The 26,067-nt window shown below is 51.2% G+C and overlaps 1 protein-coding gene across 2 annotated transcripts in view; it reads right to left on the bottom strand.

Moving 5' to 3' along the window:
• The window catches only part of ACOT11 (acyl-CoA thioesterase 11), a 45,576-nt gene extending 34,577 nt beyond the window's left edge, over window positions 1–10,999 (bottom strand). Inside the window, exon 1 of one of the 2 annotated variants that reach the window (XM_012722694.1) lies at window positions 10,941–10,999. Coding sequence is in view for 1 of the 2 variants with exons in the window: in XM_012722693.1 (XP_012578147.1) it covers window positions 5,479–5,511 (33 nt within the window). In the remaining variant the exon portion in view is untranslated. Of the gene's footprint in view, window positions 1–5,478; window positions 5,537–10,940 lie in introns of those variants that run through there. The other variant, XM_012722693.1, reaches the window with a different exon arrangement.
• Between the last annotated feature and the right edge of the window lie 15,068 nt (window positions 11,000–26,067).

Here is a 26,067-nt window from a genome sequence, read left to right as displayed (position 1 = left end):
GGGACAGAAATGCATGGCCTATGGGAGCCCACGGGGTGTTCAGTGGTGGGTACACTCTGGTGGTGACACCTGATTGGGGGGGAGTATCCTAATGTTATCCAGTTAAAATAAAAAACAGAACTGAGACCCCCAACCATCAGTAAGAATCCCTAAGTGCTCTGGCCATGAATGGTGGGGCTGGGATTTTGCTTCTCCCACTTCCAAAGCTCCTTCCTCTCCAAGAAATATCTAACACATAGGGCCTATTTAAGGAATGCCCATTTGCCAAGGGCAAATAATTGCTACTGAAAAATCTCCAAGCAAGAAATGCGTGTTACAGGGGGGGTCCTCAAATGTTCTCTCATTAGTCCCATAGGTGCCTCTGCTTGGACCATGTTCCCTACCTGGGAAAAGCTTCAAGGCCCAGCTAACCCATCGCCTCTGAGGAGTCCACCCTGCCCCCTAGGTTGTTGGGAAGGGCACCCCTGGGTCTCCTCTGCCTCCGGCTGGCCACTCTGGGCTGTAATCATGGGCCTATACTGCACAGTCTCCCCATCAGCCTGAGGGCACCTGAGGACAGGCCAGTCTGAGTCATCCTGTGTTCCCAAAGCACCAGACTCTAGTCCTTTCCATGACTGCCCAATGCCACCTCCTCCCTGCAAGGAAGCTGCCCCTGGGAAGTGGCAGGGGCATGCAGGCCTGCAGCCAGGGAGCTGGCGGAGAACCCAGCAGCAACATCTTCTGTCCCTGGAGCCACAGGTCAAAAGCAGATGGCAGAAGTGTCACTGCCTCCACTCAGCCAGGTCACCCCTGGACAAGAAGAGCCCCTACACCAGGGCTCCTGAAGATGGCGACTTGAGGCTCACAAGGCTCTGAATTCTCTAACTAGCTCCCAGTGGCCCCAGAGGTTTGGTGTCTTGCCTGGAAAGTCTGGTGAGTATGGGCAACTTTGCAGAACTGCTGGGAACTTTAGCTATGCCTGACAATCAGTGGGAGTCAATAAAAAGGTCGCTGTGACCATCTCATCTGACCAACTAACTGTCATTGACCCACTGAGGAAACTGAAGTCCGATGAGAGGAAAGAACAATGCTTACCACGTCCAGGTTCCACATTCCTCTAGTCTCATCCTGCCAACAATCTAGCAAGATCTACAGGAACAGACCTGGTTCATAGTGACCTGGTTCATATTCCTGAGGCCCACAGGAATAAAGTGAGTTCATGGCTCTAAAGCAGGTCTCTGGACTCGCCCTGGTGCAGTCTCCCCCAGCCCCTGGCGTGTTTGCGGTGTGGGGAAGGCCCTGGATCAGCGCATCCGTGCATACAGGCCACAGAGGAGGCCGGGCTGGGGTGGGTCCAAGCATGACACATGGTCACTTTCTGGGCAGCCGAGATGGGGTTGGAATGGGGTCCCAGCCTAGCAAGTAAGGGTTCCAGGTCTCTCTCCAACTACAGAAGCCCAGGCACATTACCTCACTTCTCCATGTCTTATCTGTACCGAGAAGCTGATCCTACCACCCACCTCCTTAGGGTGAGGGGTTGAGGTGGATGGGAAGCAGCTGGGATCTTCCTGGGGCTGGCCATTTCAAGGAAAGGACCTGTGATGATGCATGTCCCTAGTGACTAAGCTCAGTGGGGGGCACTGCACATCTTAACACCAAGTCTGGGGACAGAGAGTCCCCAAAGAGCACACAGTCTGGCAGGCAGGGTAATATAAACCACAGTACTCTGAATCCTAAATCCTGCCTACAGGACACAGCCACTCAGCTTACCTCAACCTTGTCTGGGCCCCTTCAGCTGTTCTGCCTGGACTGACTCGGCTCAAGCCATCCAGGCCACCTCCAACTGGCAGTGCTGAGGCACCAAGCTCCCCTCAGCTTGGAGACTACAGCTGAATGCTGTTCCCTCTGCCTGGAATGTTCTTCCTGTGACTGCCTACTTCTCACCGCTAGTGTTCACTGATCATCTCCTCAGAGCTCTCTGCTGATCTGAGCCTTCTATATTCTCTCACAGCTCTCTGTTCTCCAGCAGCTTGAGTTGAATCTTAATACCACTTAATTGCTGTGTGACCTTGGGCAAGTTACTTAACCTCTCTGTCTCCATTTCATCTATAACATGGGCAACATAACATGATCTACTTCACAGAGTAGCTGTAAGGAATAAACACTAATGTATGCTCTGCACATGGGCACTGATTATGTGGCATTTCCTCTGTATTATTACTACTCACAGCACTTAGCACAGATTCTCACTGGGTATTTATTTATTTATTTATTTATTTGACTACTTTCCACTGTGTCTCCCCCAGCAACAGCCTGGGCGCCTACAGTATACATGTCACGTAAACCCACACTGCACAATCCTGCAGATGCTTGCAGCTTTTCTAATCTTTCCCCACACTATAAGGAGCAATGTCTGGGCAGCAGGGCTTCTCAGAGAAACTGGACAAACAGCCCTATCACCACTTTCAGAGCAAAAAATATTGCTCCTGGGAGTTGACCTGGGTGAGATCAAAACTGTTCCCAGTTGCACAGCTTCCCAGTGGGGTGCCAGCAACTACCCCCACACCCCCCACCCCACTCCCATTCCCCTGCCTCCCCACACAGGCCAGGAGTATGGGATTCAGTGCCCAGCACAGACTGATATTTTGAATGGAGAAAGTCTCTAGAGAGAGGCAAGGACTGAGACAGGGCAGGGAGATCTTTCCAGCGGCCCCGGGCACGTACTCAGCACCTCGCCACTGCCTGCCTGCCAGCTTGGCAGCCGACTCACCACCTCACGCAATCGTTCAGTCACCCACATGTGCCAAGTACTTCCTGGGTACCCAGGGGTGGGTAAGAGCCAGCACATCCAACTCCAAAACACAACATGGTCGGCAGTGCCACAAGATACTGATAGGGCTCCCCAAACACTGTGAGTGGGGGTTATATGAGAGCCCCTTCACCTCCCAGCTTAACCTGCTCGATATCCAGAGAAGAGAGTTTGGTAGGGTTTTGGTTCCTTGCTTTTCATTAAAAACAGCTTTGCTAACAACCCAGAGACCCGTTCCAAGCCCTCCAGTATATCTGAGGAACTAAAGGAATTCAAAAAGAAATAAGGGGAGTCCAAGAAGATCTGCCAAACGGGCAACAGTCCAAAGGCGGCGATCAAGGTCAGAGTGTTCTAGCTGGCACGAGGTCACCTCTGCTAGCTGGCACAAGGCGCCCTCTGCCACCCAATGGGCCCAACTTCCACACCTGACAGCCACCTCCACTCCCACAGTGTGGGGCAGCAGAATGCCACTGGGGTTAGGAGTGAGGGCACGTGGGTAGGAATCCCACTCTGGGGTTTTCAAGCCTCAGGTTCTTGAAGAGCTCAAACTCAGAGGCCAGACAGCACAAGTTCAAATCCCAGCTCTGCCACTGCATGCCCGTGTGACCCTAGGCAAGACCTCAACCTCTATAAGCCTCAGTTTCCTCACTGGGACAAGATATGATAAATGTACCTGCTTCACAGAGAACTAAACGAGGTCTTATAAAGACAGAGTTTTCTGTGGTTCCTAGTGCAGTCACCGTTACACACTAAGTTTCTCTCCACCTTGCCAATAGGTTCTTGGAAACTGTGACTTTAAGCAAAGCAAGGATGATGAAAGCAGGCCCTGGAATAAGAATTTTAAACAAAAATGATAATCGAGGACTTGCTCTCAAGGATTTGTTACTGCTCTTACCACTGTAAAAAGGCACTAATGCTATGTCCCTTCCCTGTTTTCCCCTTCTCCCCAACTGCTGATGAAGATTCATGGGAAAAAAGACATGAAGGGTAAAAGATGGCAGGGCCCGAGGATAAGAACAGAAAATCCCACACACCTGGAAGCTGCTCTCTGCCCTGCTCTCAGGGGAGAGGTGCAAAAGCTTTGCCCCCCTGCTCAGAGCCCTGAGAAGCTGCCTGGGCCCACTCATTCCTCAGGGCTTTCCTGGGGCCCAAGCCAGGCTCAGCCCTGTGCACCAAGAAAATGGAGAAAATGGAGAAATGGACCACCAATAATCTGAGGTGAGAAGAGGCTCACTATGCTGAGAGAAAACTGGAAAGTCTTCTAGGGGTAGCAGCCTCTGAGCTGAGATCTGGGCTTTCTAACTTTCCAGGGAGACAAGTTTGCAGGGGGCAGGGAAAAGCTGGAGGACACTCTAGCTAAAGTACAGTTTGTACAACAGCATGGAGAACAAACCAAGGTGGAACTGAAGTCAGGGAGCAGCTCAGCGAGCCTACACACTATAACATGCAGGGTAGGGTAGGAAGGCGGAGGGGGGAAGGAGGGGGCCGTGGAGCCAGGTTACCGAGCTCCCATCAGAGCAAGTACGGAATGTGGGCGCTGGACTGAAGGCAGCATCTCAGCTGCCACATTTAGAAGCAGCCCTCTATGGAGGCACTGGCTGGGGTCGATTTGGGAGGAGACTGCATTGGGCCAGGGGAGGGCCCTGGGGTAGGGAGGTATAGCAGGTATACCAGGGAGCGTTGAATAGGAGATTTCTCTGTTTGTCCCCACCCCTTTTAACAACTCCTCCCCTAAAACCTTCTGTATCCCCAGCACAGTCTCAACAGATCTATCCTGAATCCTTCTCTTTTCACCAGATCAAAGCCCCCCACCCACCCCACCCACCCTTGTCCCGCCAGGCACAGGCACAGCTAAGCACTTGGGTCTGTCTCATGCCTACCTAGCATTTAATCTCAACTCCAAAGTCCCTGTTAAGAGGCTCCAGGAAAGTGTTCTCTAAGAAGTCACCCCGCAGGACATTTTCCACAGATCTATCCTGAATCCTTCTCTTTTCACCAGATCAAAGCCCCCCACCCACCCCACCCACCCACCCCCCGCCAGGCACAGGCACAGCTAAGCACTTGGGTCTGTCTCATGCCTACCTAGCATTTAATCTCAACTCCAAAGTCCCTGTTAAGAGGCTCCAGGAAAGTGTTCTCTAAGAAGTCACCCCGCAGGACATTTTCCAACAGCCCTCACCTGGTCCTGCACTTGTTTTCCCAAGAGGATCCCCATCCCACAAGCACCCCCACTTCACCCTGTCCACGCTCTCACTCACACACACACCCATCGCCCTGGAACTTCTGTCAGCTCCGTGGCCTTCAAGCCTTGAACTGTGACATTAAACTACACAGCCACAGAGCTCAGTGTCCAGCAGAAACATGCACAGAACTCCAGGGGGGAAACGTACACCCCCAGAGTAGAATTCCAGATGAAAAGAACTTGCCGGAAGGTTCCATTCAACATGGGCAGCCCTCGAGGGAGCTATGTGTCCCTGGAGCTTGTTAGGGGGTTGTTGTTTATAATAAACCAGCCCAGGAGTTCTGCGATTTCTCCTTGCAAAGACAGCGAGAAATGGGCCATGGAAGATGAGAGAAAATGCAGAACTTCTGACTTTAAATGGAAACTTCAGTCCTCTTCTAGGATCCCCTGCCTACTGTCCCCACCCCTTTGCCTCCAATCACACCCTCCCCTCACCCACTCTCCATACCCTTCGAAGTTGATTTCCGACATTCTGGATCATTGCAGCCAACACCGGGTAGCTGGGTTGCACGGATAGCAGCGGCCTCCAGAGACGGGTCACCTGAGCAACGGCCAGGCTCCAGCTCCAAATGAAGCCGGCTGGCCTCTCCTCCTGCTCCTCCTCCTTCCTAGCTCCCGCCCCTCCAGAGCCCAGCTGTTATCACCTTGTCCTGACCTCTCCTCAGACTGCCCTCTGCCCCCCTGCTCTGGGCCCCCCACCCCGCCCCACACAGTAGGCTCTAGTCCCAAAGAAGAAGGCAAGAGGCTGCCAGCTGGACCACAGCCACACCAAGGGGCCCTGTGCCTGGCTACTGGGCACCTTGCCGGGCACTCACTTTGCTTCCAGACACAGCTTAACTTAGTTACCCCCAATTCTTGTCACTGGTGTCTTTGCCATGGGTCTCTTGGCTCTAGGGTGGCCCCCAGGGGCCCAGATGGGGCCACACCAATGGGGAGTCCCCAAGTTCTCCCACTCTAATCAGTCAGACTAAAACAAAAGTGGGAACTAGGTTTCCATCCATCCATCCATAAGAGGTCAGGCCAGAAGAGGCCGGGAGCTGCCAGCAGCCTCCCAGAGCGATGACAGCCCACCTGCTAGGACTCTTCACCCTTGGGAGTGCTGCCCACTTGTCCCACCACTCCTGGCGACTGGCATCCAGCAGCTGCTGGCCCGGGACAGGGCACACCCCCCTCACTTCCTTAAAATAGGCGGCATGACTTTCTATAAGTGGTGCCTGCCAAATCCAGCCCCACTGGCTGGGCAGCGCTGGGTCTTCTAGGCACCCATCCAGCCCCACTGCGGCCACCACTGAGTGGGAGACCACCCGTATTTCCCTTCTTCCTTTCACTGCTGCAAGAGGCTCAAGGAAGGGGCCTGGACACTCATGTTGAACTTCACATGACAGAACAATAAAAACAAAGCACATGGTGGTTATGCAGGGCAAGGGGGAGGGAGATCCAGGTGGGATGGGAGCAGGAATGGGCAGGGGATTGGAGTAATAATGAGAACCTCCCAGTAACTGAGCGTCTACTGTGGGCCAGGCCTCCTGCTGGCCCATACCCCAACCACCAGCAGGGCCCTCGGTGGCACTGTGCTCTGGAACAGGTCAGCCCGATTCTAGGCCTCTGCCCCTTCCTCTGCCCCTCACTGCCCCCAGTTCATTCCAAATAGCTAATACTGTTTCTCCCTTAACCTGAGAGCCTGGATTCAGGGTCTGCCCCTTTCATTAATGTTCTATGTGACTTTGTTTGGGTAAATCCTCTCCTCATTCTAGGAGTCAAGGACTCCATTGTCTACTCTCATGGCTCAGTCTATTCCCTCAAAAAGTTCAGACTGTCAGTAATTGACTATATACAAATGAGAAATTAAAGTCACACCTTACAATCAGCAAGATGGCCCAAAGATGGCACTGAAGGTTGAGGCAGTCAGGAGGTTTCCTGGAAGAGGTGGTACTGGAGCTGGCTGAAGACTGAATAGGTGTGGATAAGCTAAGAAGAGATCAGGTGGAAGGCCAATAGGAACAGAAAGGAATACAGCAAGAGGCACTAAGGACTCTAATCTTACAGGAAATAGTCAGGAAGCTGATGGGGAAGACTTCGAATGCTCAAATGCCAGGCAACAGGGTTTAGGCATCGAGGAATTTCTGAGAATGAAGAACACGATGGACACAAAGATCTGCAAGTGCACAAGAATCCTCCCTAGACTGCTAAGGAAACCATCCAGAGAGGGCACAGCTTATCTCACTAGATCCCCAAGACAAGTTCAGGGTCCTCACTAACGCAAATGAGGGAACAGTCCCCAATCCCACCCTCTCTGCAGACGTGGGAACGTCTTAGGCTCAGAGAACCAGAGCAGCGTCCCATGTTACAGATGAATACACTGAGCCCCAGGGCTGAAACCTGAGCTACCCAAAGTTAGACCTCAAGTCCAGGGGCCCACCCACAAGTCATTGCTAAAGAGAGGCTCCCCTTAGACCTGTGAGAGAACTTCCAGTGGGGCTGAATAAGTACCACTATTAGGAACAAGCTGGGGGGAGGGGCAGAGATGGCTGGGCTGGGGGGATGGTCAGATCTTGCTGCAGAGGCCCCTTCAGGCCACAGAGATCGCTCCCCTCTCCTATAACTAAGATTTCTCTGCTTACCGCAGTACTCCTGTTTCAGCTCCGCAGCTCTGTTCAGGCGCTTAGTCCACTGAATATTTCCATGGATGTCTGTCTCCCCTTTCTTCCTCAACTGGGAGCCTCCTGAGGGCTGAGACCACATCTCATTCACCTTTGTGCCCTTTCTCACTGGCCCCAGAACCCAGACCCTGGATGCACCCGCAAAGGTTGATGGAGAAGAGCTCCCGCGAAATAGCTAAGTCGGCAGTTCTCAGGCTTCAGCCTGCATCAGTATCATCCAGGGCTTGTTTAAATGCAGCTTGCTGGGTCCCATCTCCAGTAGAGCTGCAGTGGAGCTCAAGAGTTTGCATTTCTAACAAGAACCCAAGTGATACTGTTGAGGCAGGCCCAGGGACCACACACTGAGAGCCAGTGAGCTAGGTCAGGCCTGCCATTTCCCAGCTGGGGAAGGAGGTGCAAAGATTTGAAAAGCAGCACTAGGCAGTATATCACTATCGTCATCATCACCGCTGTCATTGTCATTATAGCCCTTCTCACATGGCCAGCGCTGTGCCTACACTCCATGTTCTGCATGGTGCCACCTTCTGGCCTTGCCCTAAGAAGATACTATGGTTAGTATTCTCCCAGAGAGGAGAAAGCAAAAGCAGAGTCATCTGTCCAAAGTCACAGAGCTGATAAGAGCTAGCACCAGGATTTGAACCCTGATCGAAGTCCAGACCTGACTCTACACTGCCTACTTACAGCTTCTGCTGCAAGGAATTCTCCAGCAGGTTCATTTCTGGTGTGAGATGAGCTTGCAGTGCCCTCAGTCCTGGTCCCAGGCATCTGGGGAGCCCTGTGTTTAATGAGGGCCTGTCCCTTAAGCCCTATGAACCAAAAATGCTTTGGGGAGAGAGCATTACCTTTCTCACATTGCATCCTTCATCTGGCACTGATAGGGTCTTCCCAGCCAGAGGCCAAATGTTTGTATTAGTTCTTCAGGTCCATGTCCCAGCTTTACCTCCCCACTCAGTGACAAAACACAGTGAAATAACCCCATTCATGTTCCACAGCGACAGTGCGCCAGCCAGGCGTGGGTCTGTGTCCCCATCAGACCTGGCTCTCAAAGGCAGGATCTCATCTGAAACTGTAACTGGGTGGTCCCTAGGAAAGGGGGAAGTTCCAGGTTCCCTGCCCGACCCAAGAAGGAAGGTGGAGCTGAGGAGAGAAAAAAAGGCGAAGAGAAGGAATCTGGGGAGAAGAAGGAAGCAGGATGGAGAGCCAGAAGGAGACCTGAGGAAGCCACATGGAGCAGCAAGCATGTGAGGAAGAAACCGGGCTTGTTTCCTGACCCTGGACTGGTTAAGGCAGATGTGGGTGAGATACCTGTAGGGAGGTGATTATGGCAGTGTTTATACTGATTTTGATTTTGCTCTTTTGCTCCAGACTTGTCTGGCTATTTCTGACCTTTTTCCATGGGTCCCAGCCAGAAGGTGCTTTAGGCTCGTGGCAGCTTTCAGGCCTTGCTTTGGGCCAATCCCTTTTGGGTGGACTTTTGCCCACGAGGGGATGGGTAGCTTCAGGTGTTTGATTTAGAAGTTATATTCTTTGTGTTCTGTAATGTATAGTCACTGTGTTAAAGTCCCTTCTCATTAAAGTTTTATATGTTTGTCTTGTTGCGGCGGATGGCAGAACCCACTTAGAGCAGGCAGGTTTGGGGCTTCCGGGGTGCCCCTCTCTCCCTGTCCTGTAACAGATTTGGTGTCACCCTGTAACAATACCTCCAGGATTGAAGAGCTCTAGTCAACGTAAGGTTTAACAATTTAAGTACTCAAATAACTAGAATGGCCTTGTTATCACCCCATGACCATGGCTCTGAGTCTCCCAGAACAAGGCCGCTTCCCTGGCCTGTGACTGCTTCCAGAAATATAAGAGCACATGTTCTGTCCTCTCTCTAGCCCTGGCGTACTTGTCCAGACTTACTTCTTCTAACCTTCTCAAGCCATGAACAGAGCTTCCCATTATTCCCTCACATATATGGGGTTTCCTTTGCACCTGTTATTCCTTCTCCCTGATGGTCTTACTAACTGCATCCAAGCCCTGTCCCCAATCAAGGCCTAATTCAAGGGCACCACCTCCAGGAAGTCTTCCAGGCTCTTCCTAAATGGGCCATATATCCTCCTCCTCTGTAACCCTACTTCCCACACACTGCATTGCCCCTTATTTTTCACACTGTTTTTTCTCTTAAATTGGGCTATTTCTTCTTCTTGACCCTTCTCTAGAGCCAGGCAACTAGTGATAGGCTTTCCTATCACTAGTTTCCATGCTTACCTCCCATCAAGTGCTTGAGGTCTTGAGCACAGTAGATGCAAAAAAGTCCAGAGAATGAATGAACAATTGAATTCAACAGAACAAGGGAATGTGTGAAGGAATGAATAAAAGTCAATACACATGTAAATGAATGCTCAAAGTAACAAATGAATGCAAGAATGTTTTCATCCTCTCCTCCAAGTTAAAGACTCTTAGTTGCTTCTTGGGGTCCTTGGGCTTGGCCCACAGAACAAAGGAAGTTGTGAGAGAAATGGGGAGGTGAGCAGGAGGGAGGAACAAAGGAAAGGGTACTGATACCAGCAACAAAGGAAGTATAGGTGACCTCAAATGACTTCCAGGCCTGTCCCCCTCAGAACCACAGCACTCTATGGAGGCGAATGCAGGGAGAAGAGCAATGAGAAACGAGTCAAATAGTCCCGAAGAGGAAAGACAGTGTGACCAGTACTGAGCCGTGTACATACCAACAAGTTGTGCACCCAGATTCAGGATGCATGGGCAGATACCGTACCCAGTCCAACCAGCTTGGAACTCCACCCTGTCTATGGGCTCCCCTTTTCACCAAGGCTCTGGGGCCTCCTTGATGGGGTGGGGGTAGGGAGTGCCTGACTTCCTGACTTGGCCCTTGCCAGAGTTGCTCACTGCACCAGCTAGTGCTCCCCTACCCCACCTCTTCCCATGCCCAAGTGAGTCAGCATTGGCTACACCCTCTGGACTCTGAGTGGTGCCCCTAAGCCCTCCCCCAGCCAGTGGCTGCAGCCTGCCGAGTAACCCCAGCCCCTATCCCTGTGAGAGGCCTGCTCAAGCCCCTGGATGCGACATGCCCCTGCCTGCCCAGGCAAGAGCGTGGCTGGCACCACCTGGTTAGTCTGAAGCAGACCCCTCTGCAGAGCAGAACATACCCGCCCTGGTGCAGGGGGAGGCGGGAGGGAGGGCACTAGGCGATCCCAGGGACAGGACAGATAGCAGAGGAGTTGGGGGGGGGGGGCAGCAGGGGGCTTACCCAACTGGCGAGAGGCTCCAACCTCAACAGTTCACATGGCCGAGGCCAGAAGAGCCTGCTGAGGACTTCAGAGAAGGGGTCAGCCGGGGGAGGCTCAGAAACTGGCGTTTGAGGTCCCAGAGCAGCGCCCCGAGGGGAGGCTGCGGGAGCTGGAGGGAGGTGCAGGCCAGCTGGGGCGACTTCCGGAGCAAGCTGCCCCCTCCTCTCCCCTCCCTGGCGCGTGTGGGACGCCGCCCCAAGCTGCTGATCCCGCGGACCACAAAGGACCCGGCACTCTGGCCGGCGCCAGACACTCCACCCCCGGGAGGCCGGCGTCAATCCGGGCGCCGCGGGCAGAGGCGGAAACTCGAGCGGCCTGACCGACGGGGTCGCGGTGCAGTGAGACTGGAGTGAGACTGGGCGCACAGGCTGCCTCCCTGTCGTGGCTAAACCATCCCTCAGTTTTGAAATGCAACTCCAGCTAGCTGTTCACACTTCTACTGAGCACCTACGATATGCTAAACCCTGTGTTGGGTGCTGAGCGAGGGTGTGAGCAGGACACGGTGTCCTGGTTTTCACCCTTATGGGTATAATAGAAAAAAATATACAACGGGCAGTTCAGAAAAGAAATACCATACATGACCTCTTCTCTCTGAGAGTCGCCCTGTGGGCATTTTGGAGTATGCTCCCAGCTAGGTGAGAGCTGAAAGACAGACACCTGAGGGGGATGGAAGCACGGCCATGGCATGCGTGTACCTATGACATATGAAGTGCCATGTGATGTGGTCATAGGTATACAGAAGCTACTAGAAAATTCCCCTCTGCATTCAGATTGAGGATATAGGATCATGGGGAAACTTACATGGAACCTGGCAAAGAATGACTGGTGGTCCCTGAGAGATCTTATTTCATGGGAGGAGGGTTTTTGCATTCCACACCAGGATGGGAGTTAGAAGTCTCTGTGATTCCTCAGGCTGGCGCTTGAACTCCTCCTACCCCTGCCACTCTGGGAAGCAAAGGACAAGTTTGTGAATCAACACAGGTCTCTTGCTGAGTTAGGCCAGCCGGCCCCCTACAACACCCCAGGGCCCGCCTGGGGGGAGCTTTGGTGATATGACAAAGATGGTGTACTTCGCCTGCCACTTCACCTCCATCATGACGCAGCGGACCCTAAGGGTGAGCGTGTCCAGGCTGGAATGATGAGCACCCCTTGTATGCTGTAGCCTGGACAGTGACTTAATGTCCTGGGCTGGACTCACAGCATTAATATAGGGGCCCCTGCGGCCCCAGGGCTCACCAACAGCTGCCATCGCCATGGAAGATCCAGTGCAGGTGAGCAGGTGAGACTCATTCAGGGGCACCCAGAAACACAGGGGACAGGTGGGTTTTGCCTTCAAGGGGAATTCCCACACTGACTGATGACTGGGCTGGCAAAAACCATGGCTTCATTTTTTTTTTTATTTCATTAGAGTTTAGAGTTTAATTTTTTTAATTACTAATATAATAGTTTGTTTTTACATCATTTTGTGCATTTTTCCACCTGAGTTGTAATCCCCTTGGGCTTCCCATCACCAAATCACCCATGTGTCATTACCATAGTCCAGTGCATTTCCCTCCCCCCACTGTTTTTGATCCCATTCCCCACTCTGCTCCCATAAATGTCCCTGGTATATAGCTGTTCCATCACTATCATTATTTTCTCACCTGGTCCATTAATTCCTGCTATGAGTGAAACCATCTGGTATTTTTCCTTTTCTTTCTGGCTTATTTCACTAAGCATGATCTTTTCCAGCTCCATCCATGTTGCTGCAAAAGACATGTGTTTCCTTTTTTGATTGCTGAGTAATATTCCATTGTGTACATGTACCACATCTTTTTAATCCAGTCATCCATTTTTGGGCATTTGGGTTGTTTTCATGTCTTTCCAACTGTAAATAAAGTAGCAATAAACAACCATGGCTTCATTTTAATGAGACAGTGACTCCTGGAGCTATCCAGAATGTCTAAAAAAAGTGACCACATTGAATATATAGTAATATAACCTGATTTTTTCTCAACAATTATCATATCCCCCAAATCTCCAGGTAAACAATAATCTTCATTCTGTCACTCTAGATCTAGAATTCTATATAAATGAATTACATGTATGTAATTCATGTATTCTTTTTCCTTAGTCTGATACTATACAATTATATTTCAATAATATGTATCTTGCATTTATATTATTACACACATCAAAATTTTGACCTATTTATTGCTTATATATAATAATTTTATACACATCTTTATACTTTTATTATACTAAAAATATAATACTAAAAATATAATAATAAGTTGTTACCTGCTATTGATGAGAAGAATGCCAATATGATTATTTGCCAGTTTGGTTATTCATTTACTTATTAATGGGCTATTGGTTATTTCTAGCTACAGACTATCACACAAGTAAATCTGGTATGAGCATTCATGTGCAAATCTATATGTGCACATGAATTCTCTTCCATTTCATTTCTCTTAGGTCAATACCTAGGAGTGGAATGATCAAATCATATGAGAGATGTATGCTTAACTTTTTTGTTAAGTGACAGTTATGTAACCTCTCGTCTTAACATTATTTGTTTCAGGTGTATATCATTATAAGTCAATGTCTGTAGTATCTACTACATCAAATTCACCAATTCTGTCCTTCCCTATGCAATTGACCACTATGACTCCCTTCCCTTTTGGTAATCAATAATTTGGTCTTATAGTCTGTAAGTTTATTCTTGTTTTATCTCATTCACTTATTTGTTTCTCTATGTACCACACCTATGAGTAAAATCATATGTATTTGTCTTTCTTAATCTGATTTCACTAAGCATAAAACCCTCTAGGCCAATAAACCATCCAAGTTATTGCAAATAGCAGGATTTCAGATGATAGATAAATAGATAGATGATAGACAGAAAGATAGATAGATAGGTAGATAGATAGATAGATAGATAGATAGATAGATAGGTAGATAGATAGATAGATAGATAGATAGATAGATAGATAGATAGATAGATAGATAGATAGATAGAGAGCAGAGAAGCATTCCATTGTGTGTATATACCACATCTTCTTTATCCACTCTTCTGTTGATGGACACTTAGGTTGTTTCTGACTATTGGTTATTGTAAATAACGCTGCAGGGAGCATGAGGGTCCATTTATCTCTTTGAACTAATATTTTTGTATACTTTGAGTAAATACCCACAACCAAGATAACTGCATCATATGGAATTTCTATTTTTAGATGTTTGAGGATGCTCCATGCTGCTTTCCATAATGACCGTACATTCCCACCAACAGTATACAAGGGTTTTCTTTCCTCCACATCCTCTCCAAATGTTTAACGTTTTGTTTAACTGCCAACTTTTTCCACAAATGATGCTGATATTGTTTTATCCTTCTACCAGCAGTGTATGAGAATTCTTATTCTTCTACATCCTCACCAGCACTTTGTAAGGTCACTCAGCTCTATCTTAGCCATTTTAGTGGGTTCTTAGTGATATATCATTAAGGACTGAACCTGTATTTTTTTTTTAAAGACTTATTTATTTATGCACACAGAACTGGGATACAGGCCAAAGATGCAGGGGCAGTGAGAGGATTCACAGAGACCGAGCAGGGAGCAGAACAGGCTGACTGATGAAGTACACTGCTGAGGGGAGCAGCAGGAGGGTCTGGAGAGGTCTGCTGCGCCATGTGGGTCACCTCCAGGGTGGGGATCGAACTCATGCTGAAGTGGCTTGAGCTTCTTTTTTTTTTTTTAAGATTTATTTATTCATGCAGAACTGGGGTACAGGCCAGAGGCTCAGGGGTGGTGAGAGGCTTCACCAGAGACAGAGCAGGGAACAGAACAGGCAGATCGATGAAGTATACTGCTGAGGGGAGCAGCGGGCAGGTCAGGAGAGGTCTGCAACACCATGTGGTCACCTCCAGGTCAGGCGGGAATCAAACCCATGCGGAAGTGGCTTCAGCTTCTCAGTGCTGCGCCTTAACCCGCTGCACCACCAGGGAGGGCCCGGATGTGCTTTAACCTGCTGCACCACCACGGAGGACCTCTTTTTTTTTAAGATTTATTTATTTGCATACAGTACTAGGGTTCAGGCCTGAGGTGCAGGGGCCGTGAGACAGAGTAGAGACCAGAACAGGCAGGTCGACGAAGTACACTGCTGAGGGGAGCAGCAGGTGGTTCAGGAGAGGTCTGCTTTCCATGTGGATCACCTCTGGGTCTGGGGATCAAACTCATACTGAAGTGGCTGTGGCTAGCTGTGCTCTAACCTGTTGCACCACCAGGGAAGGCCATAAATAGTTTTTCTTACTACATTTTCTTAGCCCAGAGTCCTTGGTTTACTGAGATAAACATGACTGGGTGCCAGAGGCTCTGTGAAACTTCTGAAACTGTCTGCGCATTTTGCAAAGAATTCTGTATTTGCACTAGATTCTCACAAAGCTGTTGCCAATAGTGCTGAGTGGTCATCTTATGCAGGGGCTGCCCAGAGCACTTTGCAAGCTCTATCACTGCCCATTCAGAGACAAGAACACTAATACTAAGAGAGGTTACATCCTTTGCCTGAAGTCACACAACTAAGAAATTAATAAGTCAGCATTCTAAGCAGGATGACTGACCTCAAAACTATACTTACCTCTGTAATCTGTAACATCTAAAGAAGTGCAGGCTACCTTCTCGAGGTCAGGGCATTTGGCTTTTTGGACTCTTATTTGTTCATCTGTAAAATGAGAGGAGGAGGATTGCCATGCCACTTACCTCTCAGGGTTCTCTGGACAGTCCGCTGAAGCCAGAAGTGGGAAGCGGCTCTGAAGGCTGCAAAGGCAGCATGTGAGGCAGAGACAGCAGCCGGGCAAAGTCTCGTGCCCCTTCCACCCCGCCTGCCACTGCTGCAAGCTTCCCAGGCAGCCTCTTCCCAGGAGGTGGGAGAGACCCAGGTGGACCTGTCCTGCCTAAGAGGCCCCCCTGCTGCAGGCTGGGGGAGGTGGAGACACAGAACCAGGCCTGGCCCATGGGGAAAGTTCTCGTGCATATCTCGTCCATAACTGACAGCAGCAGACAGTAGTGGTGCCGTGGCCAAGCCAGGCCTGGGATGGCAGAGTTACAAGGTGCTCAGCCCAGCCTGAGGAAGCCAGGGGATGTGTTCTGGGGGATGAGACCCACGAAGTCTCCTTGCACCTCTTTGGCCAACACCCTCTCCTCTAGATGACCATCTCCCACTTTCCCTTTCAGTCTTCTCTACTCCCAGCCTCAGAGTGACCATGTCAGCTTCCAGAGATGTGCATTCAGGGTGCCAGTCACTGCCTAGATCCTCTCGGTGACCACTGCTCTGACCACAACATGTATAGCTCTCCCCAAGGCCTCTTCTGGTCCCGCCCCAACATCATCACAACCAACCAATGCTGATGTCCTGCAGACTCCCCCAGCCCTCTCTGCCTCTTGACCTCAGTACCTGCTGGGCAGCATGCCTGGGGCACCTCCCTGGTTTTCTCCCTAGAGGGCTTCTCCTTTGGGTACCAGCTCAAATGTCACCTTTCCTGACCACCCCAGCTAAAGCAGGTCTCCCCTACACTTCCAGTTATCCAACTCAGCCTCTTCTTAATTTCTTTTATAACTCATACTATCATTTCCTATTTTTTTAAAATGGTTTATTTATTTATACATACAGAACTGGGGTACCGACCAGAGGTGTAGGGGTGGTGGGATGACTCACCAGAGATAGAGTGGGGAGCAGAACAGGCAGGTCAACAAGGCACACTGCTGAGGGGAGCAGCGGTCAGGTCAGGAGAGGTCTGCCACGCCATGTGGATCTCCTCCAGGGCCGGGGATTGAACTTGCACTGAAGCAGTTACCACCAACTTGCAGAGCTGGGTCCTAACCCGTTGCACCACCAGGGAGGGCCCATTTCCTATTACTTTATTTGACTTTTTTTCTTTTATCTCTACTCCCTACTCCTTCCTATTATAAATGCTTCTCAATTGTAGAGGTCCTGTCTGCTTATTCTCACTAGTATTCTTAGTGCTATAGCAGCCACTCAATAGACATTGTTGGATGAATGAATGAACTAATGAATAAGTAAACAAATGAACTTGATCTTAAAGCTCTGTAATAGAATAACCACTAGTTACACATGACTATTTAAATAATTTTTTTAAGATTTATTTATTTGTACATACAGAACTGGGGTACAGGTCAGAGGTATGGGGGCTGAGAAGATTCACCAGAGACAGAGTGGGGAACAGAACAGGTAGATTGACAGAAATACACTGCTGAGGGGAGTAGTGAGTGGGTCAGGAGAGGTCTGCCGTGCCATGTGGGTCACTTCCCTGGCTGGGGATTGAACTCATGCTGCAGTGGCTGCTATAGCTTCAGAGTGCTGTGCTTTAGCCTATTGAGCCACTGGGGAGGGCCCTATTTAAATAAATCAAAAGTAAATACATTGAAGATCCATTTCCATTTCAAGCACTCGATAGCTTCTGCAGTGTACCGTACAGGACAGCACAGATATAGGATGTGGCCATCATTTCAAAATGTTTATTGGACAGATGCTCTGATCATCTACAGGCAGTGAAGGTGGGCAAGGGCATTTGGAGCAGAGGGCATGGCAGTTACCAAAACCTCAGTCACAACAGAGAGTGGTGATGCTGTGTGCTGGAACAAAGTAGGGGCCATCAGCCAATCTTCACACAGCCTTGTTAGAAAAATTGGCTTAAAGGAAGGAGAATCCAGACCTGGGACTATCCCCCAAGACTAGCAGGCCCCATCTATTCCTCTTTGCAGCAGAGACTGCAGCACAGATAGAGGAGAGACTTACCAAAGTCACAGAGACGTACATGGAGGAGTTAGAGCCCGGGCCTCCTGACTCCCAGTCGTTAGACGGTTTCCCCTACCAGGCTCGTGAGCACCCCTTCCTCCTGGCTGGTCCCCTCAACAAGAGTCACACCGTCAAGTTCACAGAGCCGCCCCCCACCCCTGCACGATCTTATTTGCTTCCCAAAGCACCCCCTCACCCAGCATCTGACCCTTAGAAATTTTCGACATCCCAAGGAGAATAGCTGCTTATAACCATTTGCTAATTACACGTATGGATGTCAATTAATTCATTTAGCTAATTAGCCACTCGATGAGCACCACGCACCAAAGAACTGTAAAAGACAGGCATATGGTGAGATTGGAAGGTGGTCGGGTGTTCATGCAGCACGCGGGGACGGGGGGCGGCGAGGCTGCAGCTCCTCCCCACCCTCAGATGAGTGGAGGGGGGCAGTTTAATGGCCGGGGGAACAGAGCTGCTATTGCTGCCATAAAACATAATTAGGGCTTTCTGCTAATAGCTGGGAAAACACGCAAGCACGCACACGCATCGCGCACACAGACACACACGTCTCTGTTTATACACGCCCACACTCACATGCTGGGAAGCATAACACGCACACACCCATACGTACAAAGCACACGGCACAGGCACACACGTGCACACGCACACCCATGAGGACAGTCATGTGGAATCCATCCACAGACATTTTCTTAATCAAGTCCTACTGTCAGTGGCTGCTGGAGGAAGGGAGTTTGCTTTCCTGCACCCAACTTTGTGCCAAGCGCAATGCTCAGTCTTTCCACATACATTCTTTCATGGGGGGCTGTTCTCAAAGCTCCGTGACGACTCTTGTAGGGAGCAGCGCAAGGGAAGGGGGTTTTCACCTGCTTACAGTTGGTGGACTTTGGGGGAGATGGCCTTTCACGGTGGGGCCGACTGCTCAAGGCTTCTCTCTGCTCAGGTGAGATGAGGGGCAGCCAGGAGGGCCCAGGAGCAACCTTGGCAACAACCCTGCAAATCAAAGCATAAATGCCAGTTTCCTGCTCAGGTGGATGGCACGGCACCCACACAGTTGCCCACAGTAGTTGCCGGCCTGATGACACACACTTACCTACTTACCCGTCTTCCCTGCCCTGTATCACCAGCCCCCACCTCGGACCGCGCCCCACCCCCCCCACCAACACCACCCCACTCAGGGATCACCTCCCAATCAGACTTGCGTCTGCGTTCTGGGATTCTTGCTCTGGGGAAAACCAGCTGCTAGGTGAAGGAAACACTCTGGCTGCCCCAAGGAGAAGCCCGCATGGGGAGAACTGAGGATCCTTCCAGCCCCAGTGAGTCACCTTAGAAGTCAAGCCCCTACCCCCACTCATCCATTAAATGACAGTGGGGAACCCTAAGGGGGTTCGATCAATGAGTTTTTTAGTATAATCCTTTCTTCAAATGCTTTTCTTTGCCTTTCAACCCCTAACTCTCCACTCCTGGAAATCCCGGGCTCTTCACTTCCCACTCTTCCAGAGCCACGGAGCTCCAGATGTCCTAAGCCCCTCTGCTTCTGGGCATCTTCTCAATCAGAGCCATTGTCTTCTCCACCAGGCTGTGTGCAGAGGGAAGGTGGTAACCAGGGACCTCTTAGTGGGGGGAAGGGGTAGTCAGGGGAACCACTGAGTTTGCTCCCTCCCCATGCATCTGAAAAATCAGACATATTCCACACCTCCAAAACTAGTTTCCTGTTGCAAGCCCTTGCTGGGTCTCCGTATTCTTTCTGATAATATAACTTTGGCCCAGTTCTGCCGCATGAACCCTCATCCCTCCTCACCATGGAAAACTTCCCACAACCTTTTTACATTAACCCAGTATTGGAGGGTGCGAGGTTTAAGTCCTGGGTGGAGAGTCCGGGGTGCCCCCAGCTTCATGAGGGGACATGAGAGTTATGTCTATCCTCCTAGTTCCCTTACCTCTCTCCCCTCACCACCTCCTTCCCAAGGATAAGCTCCTCATCTTCCTCTGGAGTATGTGCCGATAGAGGGTATCAGTTATCAAATGCTGTGAAAACAAATAGTCCAAAACTCACAACACAATGCGATAATGTGTTATGCTTGCGAATTCTGTATCAGGATTTCAGGAAGCTGGGCAATTCTCACTTGGGGTCTCTCCTGTGGTTGTGTCCACACGCTGGCTGGTCTGTGGTCATCTGAAAGTTTTAGTGAGCCCACGATCCACGTCTGTGGAGCCACACCTGGCAGGCAGGTGCTAACTGTTGACTGAGGACTTGGCCCCTTCCACATGGGGTTCCCCTGAGCGCTGCCAGCGTGACCGCTGTTTCCTCCTGGAACAAGAGCTAAGACTCCAAACCAGAAGCTGTAATGCCTCCTGTGATCCGGCCATGGAGCCAAGTGGTCACTTGAATTTTATTCTATTGGCCTCACAGGATCAGCCCTGGTTCAGGTTGAGGAGATCTATATGGGCGGGCATGGATGAAGGCTGCATATCAGAGGCTAGCTGCAAAGAATGCTTCACTGGGCCCTCTCCTGGCATACCCTCACAGATGAGGGGGTCACCACCACCTTCCAGGTCCCCTATAATGTAAGGCTGTGGTGTGTCATAGAGTGGCGCAAGAATTCAGGGCAGCAGAGGCATGAAGCCCAGGGCAGGAATTGTCTCCAAAGCCCTGTCAGACTCCTGGGTGCCCCACCCTCAGCCCATGCTCCTGTCCCAAGCTCACAGGCCCCCAAGTTGCAGGGAAGGGAGTCTGGTAGTTTTCTGCTGCCCAGTGGGGAGAGGAAGGTCAGGAGGAAGAATCAGTTCTATGGCTGGTGAGGTTAGACTGGGGACTAACTGGAAGCCTCCTACCTAGCCCCCCACCCCCGCCACCATTGTAGGCAGACACTGTAATGTAATATGTGGCATGCAATAACTGTGTGCACACCCCTGCACAGACAACACATTTTAAGGGGTGTAGATCCCAGGCTGACCTGGTCCTAGGATATCAGGTTCCCTGAATTTTTGTACCCCTGTGTGGCAAAACATGGGGAGGAGAAAGGCCAATAGCACAGGGCTCTGGAGCGCCCCACTGGGTGATTTCTCATCTTCCAGCTCAGACCTACCACCACACACTTTAGACTCTGGACTTGATCGGGGCTCAGACACCCCCCACCTCACTTGCCTGCCCTGCCCTGTCCCAGGAGGGCAGTCAGGAACTTGAGGCCCACCAACGCCCCACCTACAGAGACCTGGACCCCCACTGCTGATCTGCCACTCGCTGACAAATGATCCTGCTTCCCCAAGAGCGGTGGCTCCCGGGCCCATCCGTCAGCCACCCAGCCAGTGCAATCGGAGTTTAATGATGTCATGACAGGAGCGATTACAGTTGTTAATTACCTTCCAGCCATCAGCAGCTTCTGCAGGCCCTCGACCATGTGGCGGCTGCCACTGCCACCCTTGCCTGTGCCCGCACAGACCTCCCCTGGCATGTTCAAACTCCCTGCTGTGCTCCCAGAGGCCCTGGGGCACGGGGCTGGGCTTTCAGCAGGATTTCAAGTCCCCAGTGTGTCCTCAGGCCCCTGCACTAGGAAAGGCTGAATACTTCCTCCCTGCCCTGGTAGAATGTATAGAAACTATGCTGTCAGAGTCCTGAAGGGAAACACTGATCATTTCTCCCTCGGCTTACAGTCAGCGGTGCCCCACTGCAGCAGCATGAAGTCTAAAGCTTCGCTTGGCATTGAAAACGTTCCAGGACGGACACCCACAGAGGAAGTTTCCTGCCTTCTCTAGCTTCATCTCCCATTACTCAACTGCACAACTCCCTGCTGATATAGCTGCCTGCTGTCCCTCATGCCTCGGCCGACTTCCCGGACTCCAGACCTTTGCTTACGCTGACCCCTCTACCTGGAGAGCCCTCCACCACAGCTCCAAGCAATTCCCACCTGTTCTCCCAAGCCAGCACCCAGAATATAGCCCAGATCCTCCCTCCCACCCCATGAACCTCACCCCAAGTAACTTTGGCCTCTTAGAACATCCCACACTTCCTCATTCATCAGTCCCCTATGTCCATGTCCCCATGTCCATGTCTGTCTCTCCCGAATAGTGAGCTTCTAAGGTGCCCGGAATCAACAGATGAGTCTTGAGCTGATCCAAGAGGGAGGAAATCAAAATAGACCAGAGAGGAAGGTGGCGTGGGCCATGGCTACCTCCGCAGTGGCTGCTGGGGCCCAGCCGGACCCCCACCACTTCACAGGGGAACAGCAGGCTCCCGGCAGACAACTTCCATTTCCCCCCTGCAGCCAAAGCAAGCCTTTGGAACTGCAAATCGGATTCTGCTAATCCTTGGCTTAAAGCCCTGCCGCCTTGAGGACAAGTGCCTTAGTTTATCATTGAAAGCTCAGCCAACTGGACCCTTTCCTCCCTTGGGAACTGGGCCTTTGGATATAGAACTGGGATGTCAAACTCTCAGGAGCCTCTGGGTTACCATCCACCTAGAGCCCAGAAAAGACAGGAAAAGGGAAAGAAGAGAGTGCGGACAGACAGAGTCTAGCAGCTCTGTGCCTGCACCTCCACCCCAGCCCCGTCCCACTGGGTACAGGGGAGGCCCCCACTCCTGTGAGCTGGTTCTTTCTTAAACTGGTTTCTGCTCACTGTGTCACGAAAGGGAGGAGATGTTGTGCTCTGAACATGTATGGTTTGGAACAAACATGTGGTTGGAGGAAATACTCTGGGACCTGAGGAGTGCCAGTGCCAGACCTCGTTCTGCACATTCTGCAAGGAGGCAGAGGCCAGAGCACTGTGCTATTTCTAGAGCAGTCTGGAATGGGGGTTCCAAGGAACTACCATCCTGGTTTCAACCCAGCCCTGCCACTTTCTGATGATGGAGGCCAGAACCAGTTAGCTCTGGCTGCACCCCGCTCTCCTGTGTAAACAGCATATGACCACAGCGAAGGTGATGTCAGGGGTCAGCCTTCGAAGTCCGCTCAAATATGGAAAGCACTCAGTCCTGCCTGTTAGTGGCAGACACCCATGAGTATTGTTAGCAAAGTGGGTATTATTGACATCAAGTCCCAGTTCCCTGAGAAACTGAGGAGTCCTGAGGTGAATTGGGGGAGTAAAGATTTGAAGCCAGGAGCTGGGGCAGAGGTGAATCTAGAAGGAAGCAATTTAAGGTGGATTATTTTCCGCTGTGTTCCCAGGGCTTCTGGGTGCAAGGCAGCTGGCATTCCTCATGCTACCCGGAGGACAGGAAACAGCAAGGTTCATGCAGGTGGCAGCGCCTGGAGGGTGATGGGCATGAATGGAGGCTTCTCCCACTGGGTAGTCAGGACAGGCTTCTCTGCGAGGTGGTCCACGACCAGATGCTCAAATACCAGCCATGCAGTGGGAAGCTGCCAAAGAGGAAGAGCACGCTGCAGGGAAAATGGAACAACTCCGGCTTTCCCCTACTTGCACCACCAGCCTCTACAGCCACACCTGCGTCTTGCTTGCCCCCTTTCTTTGCCCACATGTGAGATCTTGTTGGTGCAAAATGCACTTGAAGCACAAGCACAGGGGATGCTCAGCTGTGACTGAGGACACCCAGGCCAAGAAGCCGGAGAGCGCGGCTGCATGTACCTATAAGTACAGGTGCCTGGGTGTGGAGATTATTGCAAGAGACCAGAGTGAGAAAGAAGCCAGAAAAAGAGTTCAGAGATCAAAGGGTTGGAGGCTCCGTTGCTGCCTGCCTGGTTCCCTCCTCAGTATTAAAGACCTGTCAAACCGACCAAAGGTTCCGAGAGCCTTTGTCCGTCCGCCTGAATCCACCATGAATTTGTGTGCTGCCCTGCCCATGCTCGCCCCTTACATGTGCGAAGGCTGGCCAGGGGTGTGTGATGAGCAGGAGAGATATCAAAGTGGGGAGCAGAGGGTGAGGACAGGGCAGGATACGGGTCAACAGGAAGCTGAGCGGGGCCTGGGAGAGAACATCAGATTTTTTTAGATATTTTGCTATAAGGCATAAACAGAAATGACCTCATTTAACCTTTCGTCCATTCCACTGTCATTAATACTTTTGAGCGGCTTGATGTTTTTGTGGCGGGAGGTTCAAGAAAGTTCTGAATTCAGCAAGGAATGAAGACCTAGATAACAGGTAAAGGAAACCAATGAGGTCATAGGAAAGCTCGTTCAAGCCTCTCCTCTAAATTTACCCTCCCTTAAAAGGGTCTACAAAATTCCATACTCATCCAGAGCCCAGGGCAAGTTAACTTGGCCTAAGAGAAAAGGTGGCAGGGCTCACCTTTCCCTGAGATGTGCTGAAGACCAGGGGGTTCCCTCAGTGACCATTTGTAGAGAGGAAGGAGCACCAAGTTGGAAATCCTGCAGACTGGGCTGCAGTCTTTGCTTATAGCTCTGCCCTATAAGCTGCTGGGTGAAGCCTCACCCAGCCTACTCTATAAAGCAGGTACTGGTCCCTGGGTCATGGGTAGGAATCTCAAGAGACCTGTTGCCCCATTCCCCTTCCTAGAGGACATGTAACAGGGAATCCCTAGGAAAAGGGGAGGCTCCAAGTTCCCGGGCCCCCACCCAAGGCAGGGTGGAGCTGAGCAGGGAGGAGAAGAAGCTGGAGATCGAAGAAGGAAGAAGGATAGAGAGCAAGAAGGAGACCTGGAGGGCACACAGGGAGCAGAGAGCCTGTGAAGAAGCTGCACTGGTTGGAACAAATGTAGGTGAGAGACCCGTGGGCAGGTTAACAATGGCAGCTTTTATCTTGGGTTTGATTTTGCTCTTTTCCTCCCAGGCTTGTCTGGCTGTTTTGAACCTTTTCTATGGGTCCCCTCCGGAACATGCATTAGACTTGTGGCAGGATTTCAGGCATCAGTGGTCCTGCTTTGGGCCAACCCTGTATGGCTGGGCATTTGCCCACTAGGGGATGGGTAACTTTAGGTGCCAGTTTTGGAAACTCGATTCTTTCCCTTCTCTGTGTTATGCACACACTAATTGTATTATACACACACTTTCTCTTCCTTTCCACCAACGCCTTACACACTAGAGTATGTTTTGTCTTGATACGGCAGGTGGCAAAACCTATTTAGAACAGGCAAGTCTGGGGGTTTTGAGGCACCCCCTCCCTGCCCGGTAACAGACAAGGCCAGGGGAGAGCATCCTCTCCAACAGGCACCGCTGTCATAGCTACCCCTGGAGGAGCGCTTCTAGGTGCCACACTTGTGCTAAAGAAAAAATAGCAACAAAGACTAAAAACAAAACCCCAAAATGAGCACTGCGTAGAGAAGTTTCGCAAATGAGCAGGTCACCCAATCCCACCCACAGCTGGCTATTCACCCCCCTTTAAAATGGGGAACTGATGCCCAGAGAGATCAGGGATTTTCCCTCTCTTCCAGGTTAGAGTTAGAGGTGGCTGGGCTGGGATTTAAACCTAGATTTGTCTGGCTGTAGAGGACAAACTGTCACAAGCAAGCCACAGAAAGGCCAGCCCCGGGAGGGTAACAAACAGGCAGACTGGGCTCAGAAGCCTGAGAAGCCTGAGGAACTAAGAGGAGGCAGGAAGGAACCAGGCCAGAAAACTAGGACCAGGGTCCCCTCCAAGCCCCTGGGGCTCGTGGGGAGCTGGGCTATCATAGCATAAGAAACACATGTGAGATGTCTCCCAGGCTGCAAGGGCAGGATCGGCCTCCTGCCTCCTCTCAGACACTCTCCCCACCAGGAGGTGATTTTTCAACCCAGACTTTGCAACCTCGCCCCCTCCCTGAGTGGCCAGACACCCCCAGCCCCCTGCAGACCGCCGCCAGCCAGCCCTGCCTCCCTCCTGGAGCAGCGGAAGCCCGCAGTCGCTCTGCAGACACCCCCTGGTGGAAACAGCTCATTACGGGATAGGGAAAATGTGCTAGAACATTAGCTTAATAAATCAAGTGCTCCCAAAGCCCTGCAGCCACTGCTCCAGTGAAGCGGGCGGGGCTTTGGTGCCCACCAGGCCAAGCCTGGGGGTGGAGGGGACCCAGAACCTATGGGATCCTCTCCCCTCCCTCCAGCTCTGTGGAGCCACACTTGCACCCCCACTCCCAGGGGCCAAGCCCTTTGCCCAAGGCCACCTCCAGAGCCAAGAAGCCTGTGTGTGAAGAGGACTTAAAAGCCCAGGCCCTTGGGGGTTTGGATCCCAGAACAGCCACTTGCTAGAAAGCACCCAGAGTGAGGACCTCAGAGTTTCTGTGTCTCCACCACTTCAGTGAGGCACTAGGAGACACTGTCAGTGGAGGACCAAGGAACAGCTGGTCCCCTCCATAACCCATGAAGTCAGGTGAGACAAGTGAGACCATT

The sequence above is a fragment of the Condylura cristata genome, unplaced genomic scaffold (assembly GCF_000260355.1).
Source record: "Condylura cristata isolate star-nosed mole 26May11 unplaced genomic scaffold, ConCri1.0 scaffold00008, whole genome shotgun sequence".
Classification (NCBI taxonomy): Eukaryota; Metazoa; Chordata; class Mammalia; order Eulipotyphla; family Talpidae; genus Condylura; species Condylura cristata.
Note: the sequence above shows the minus strand (reverse complement) of the source record. Positions and strands in the feature narration are given on the sequence as shown.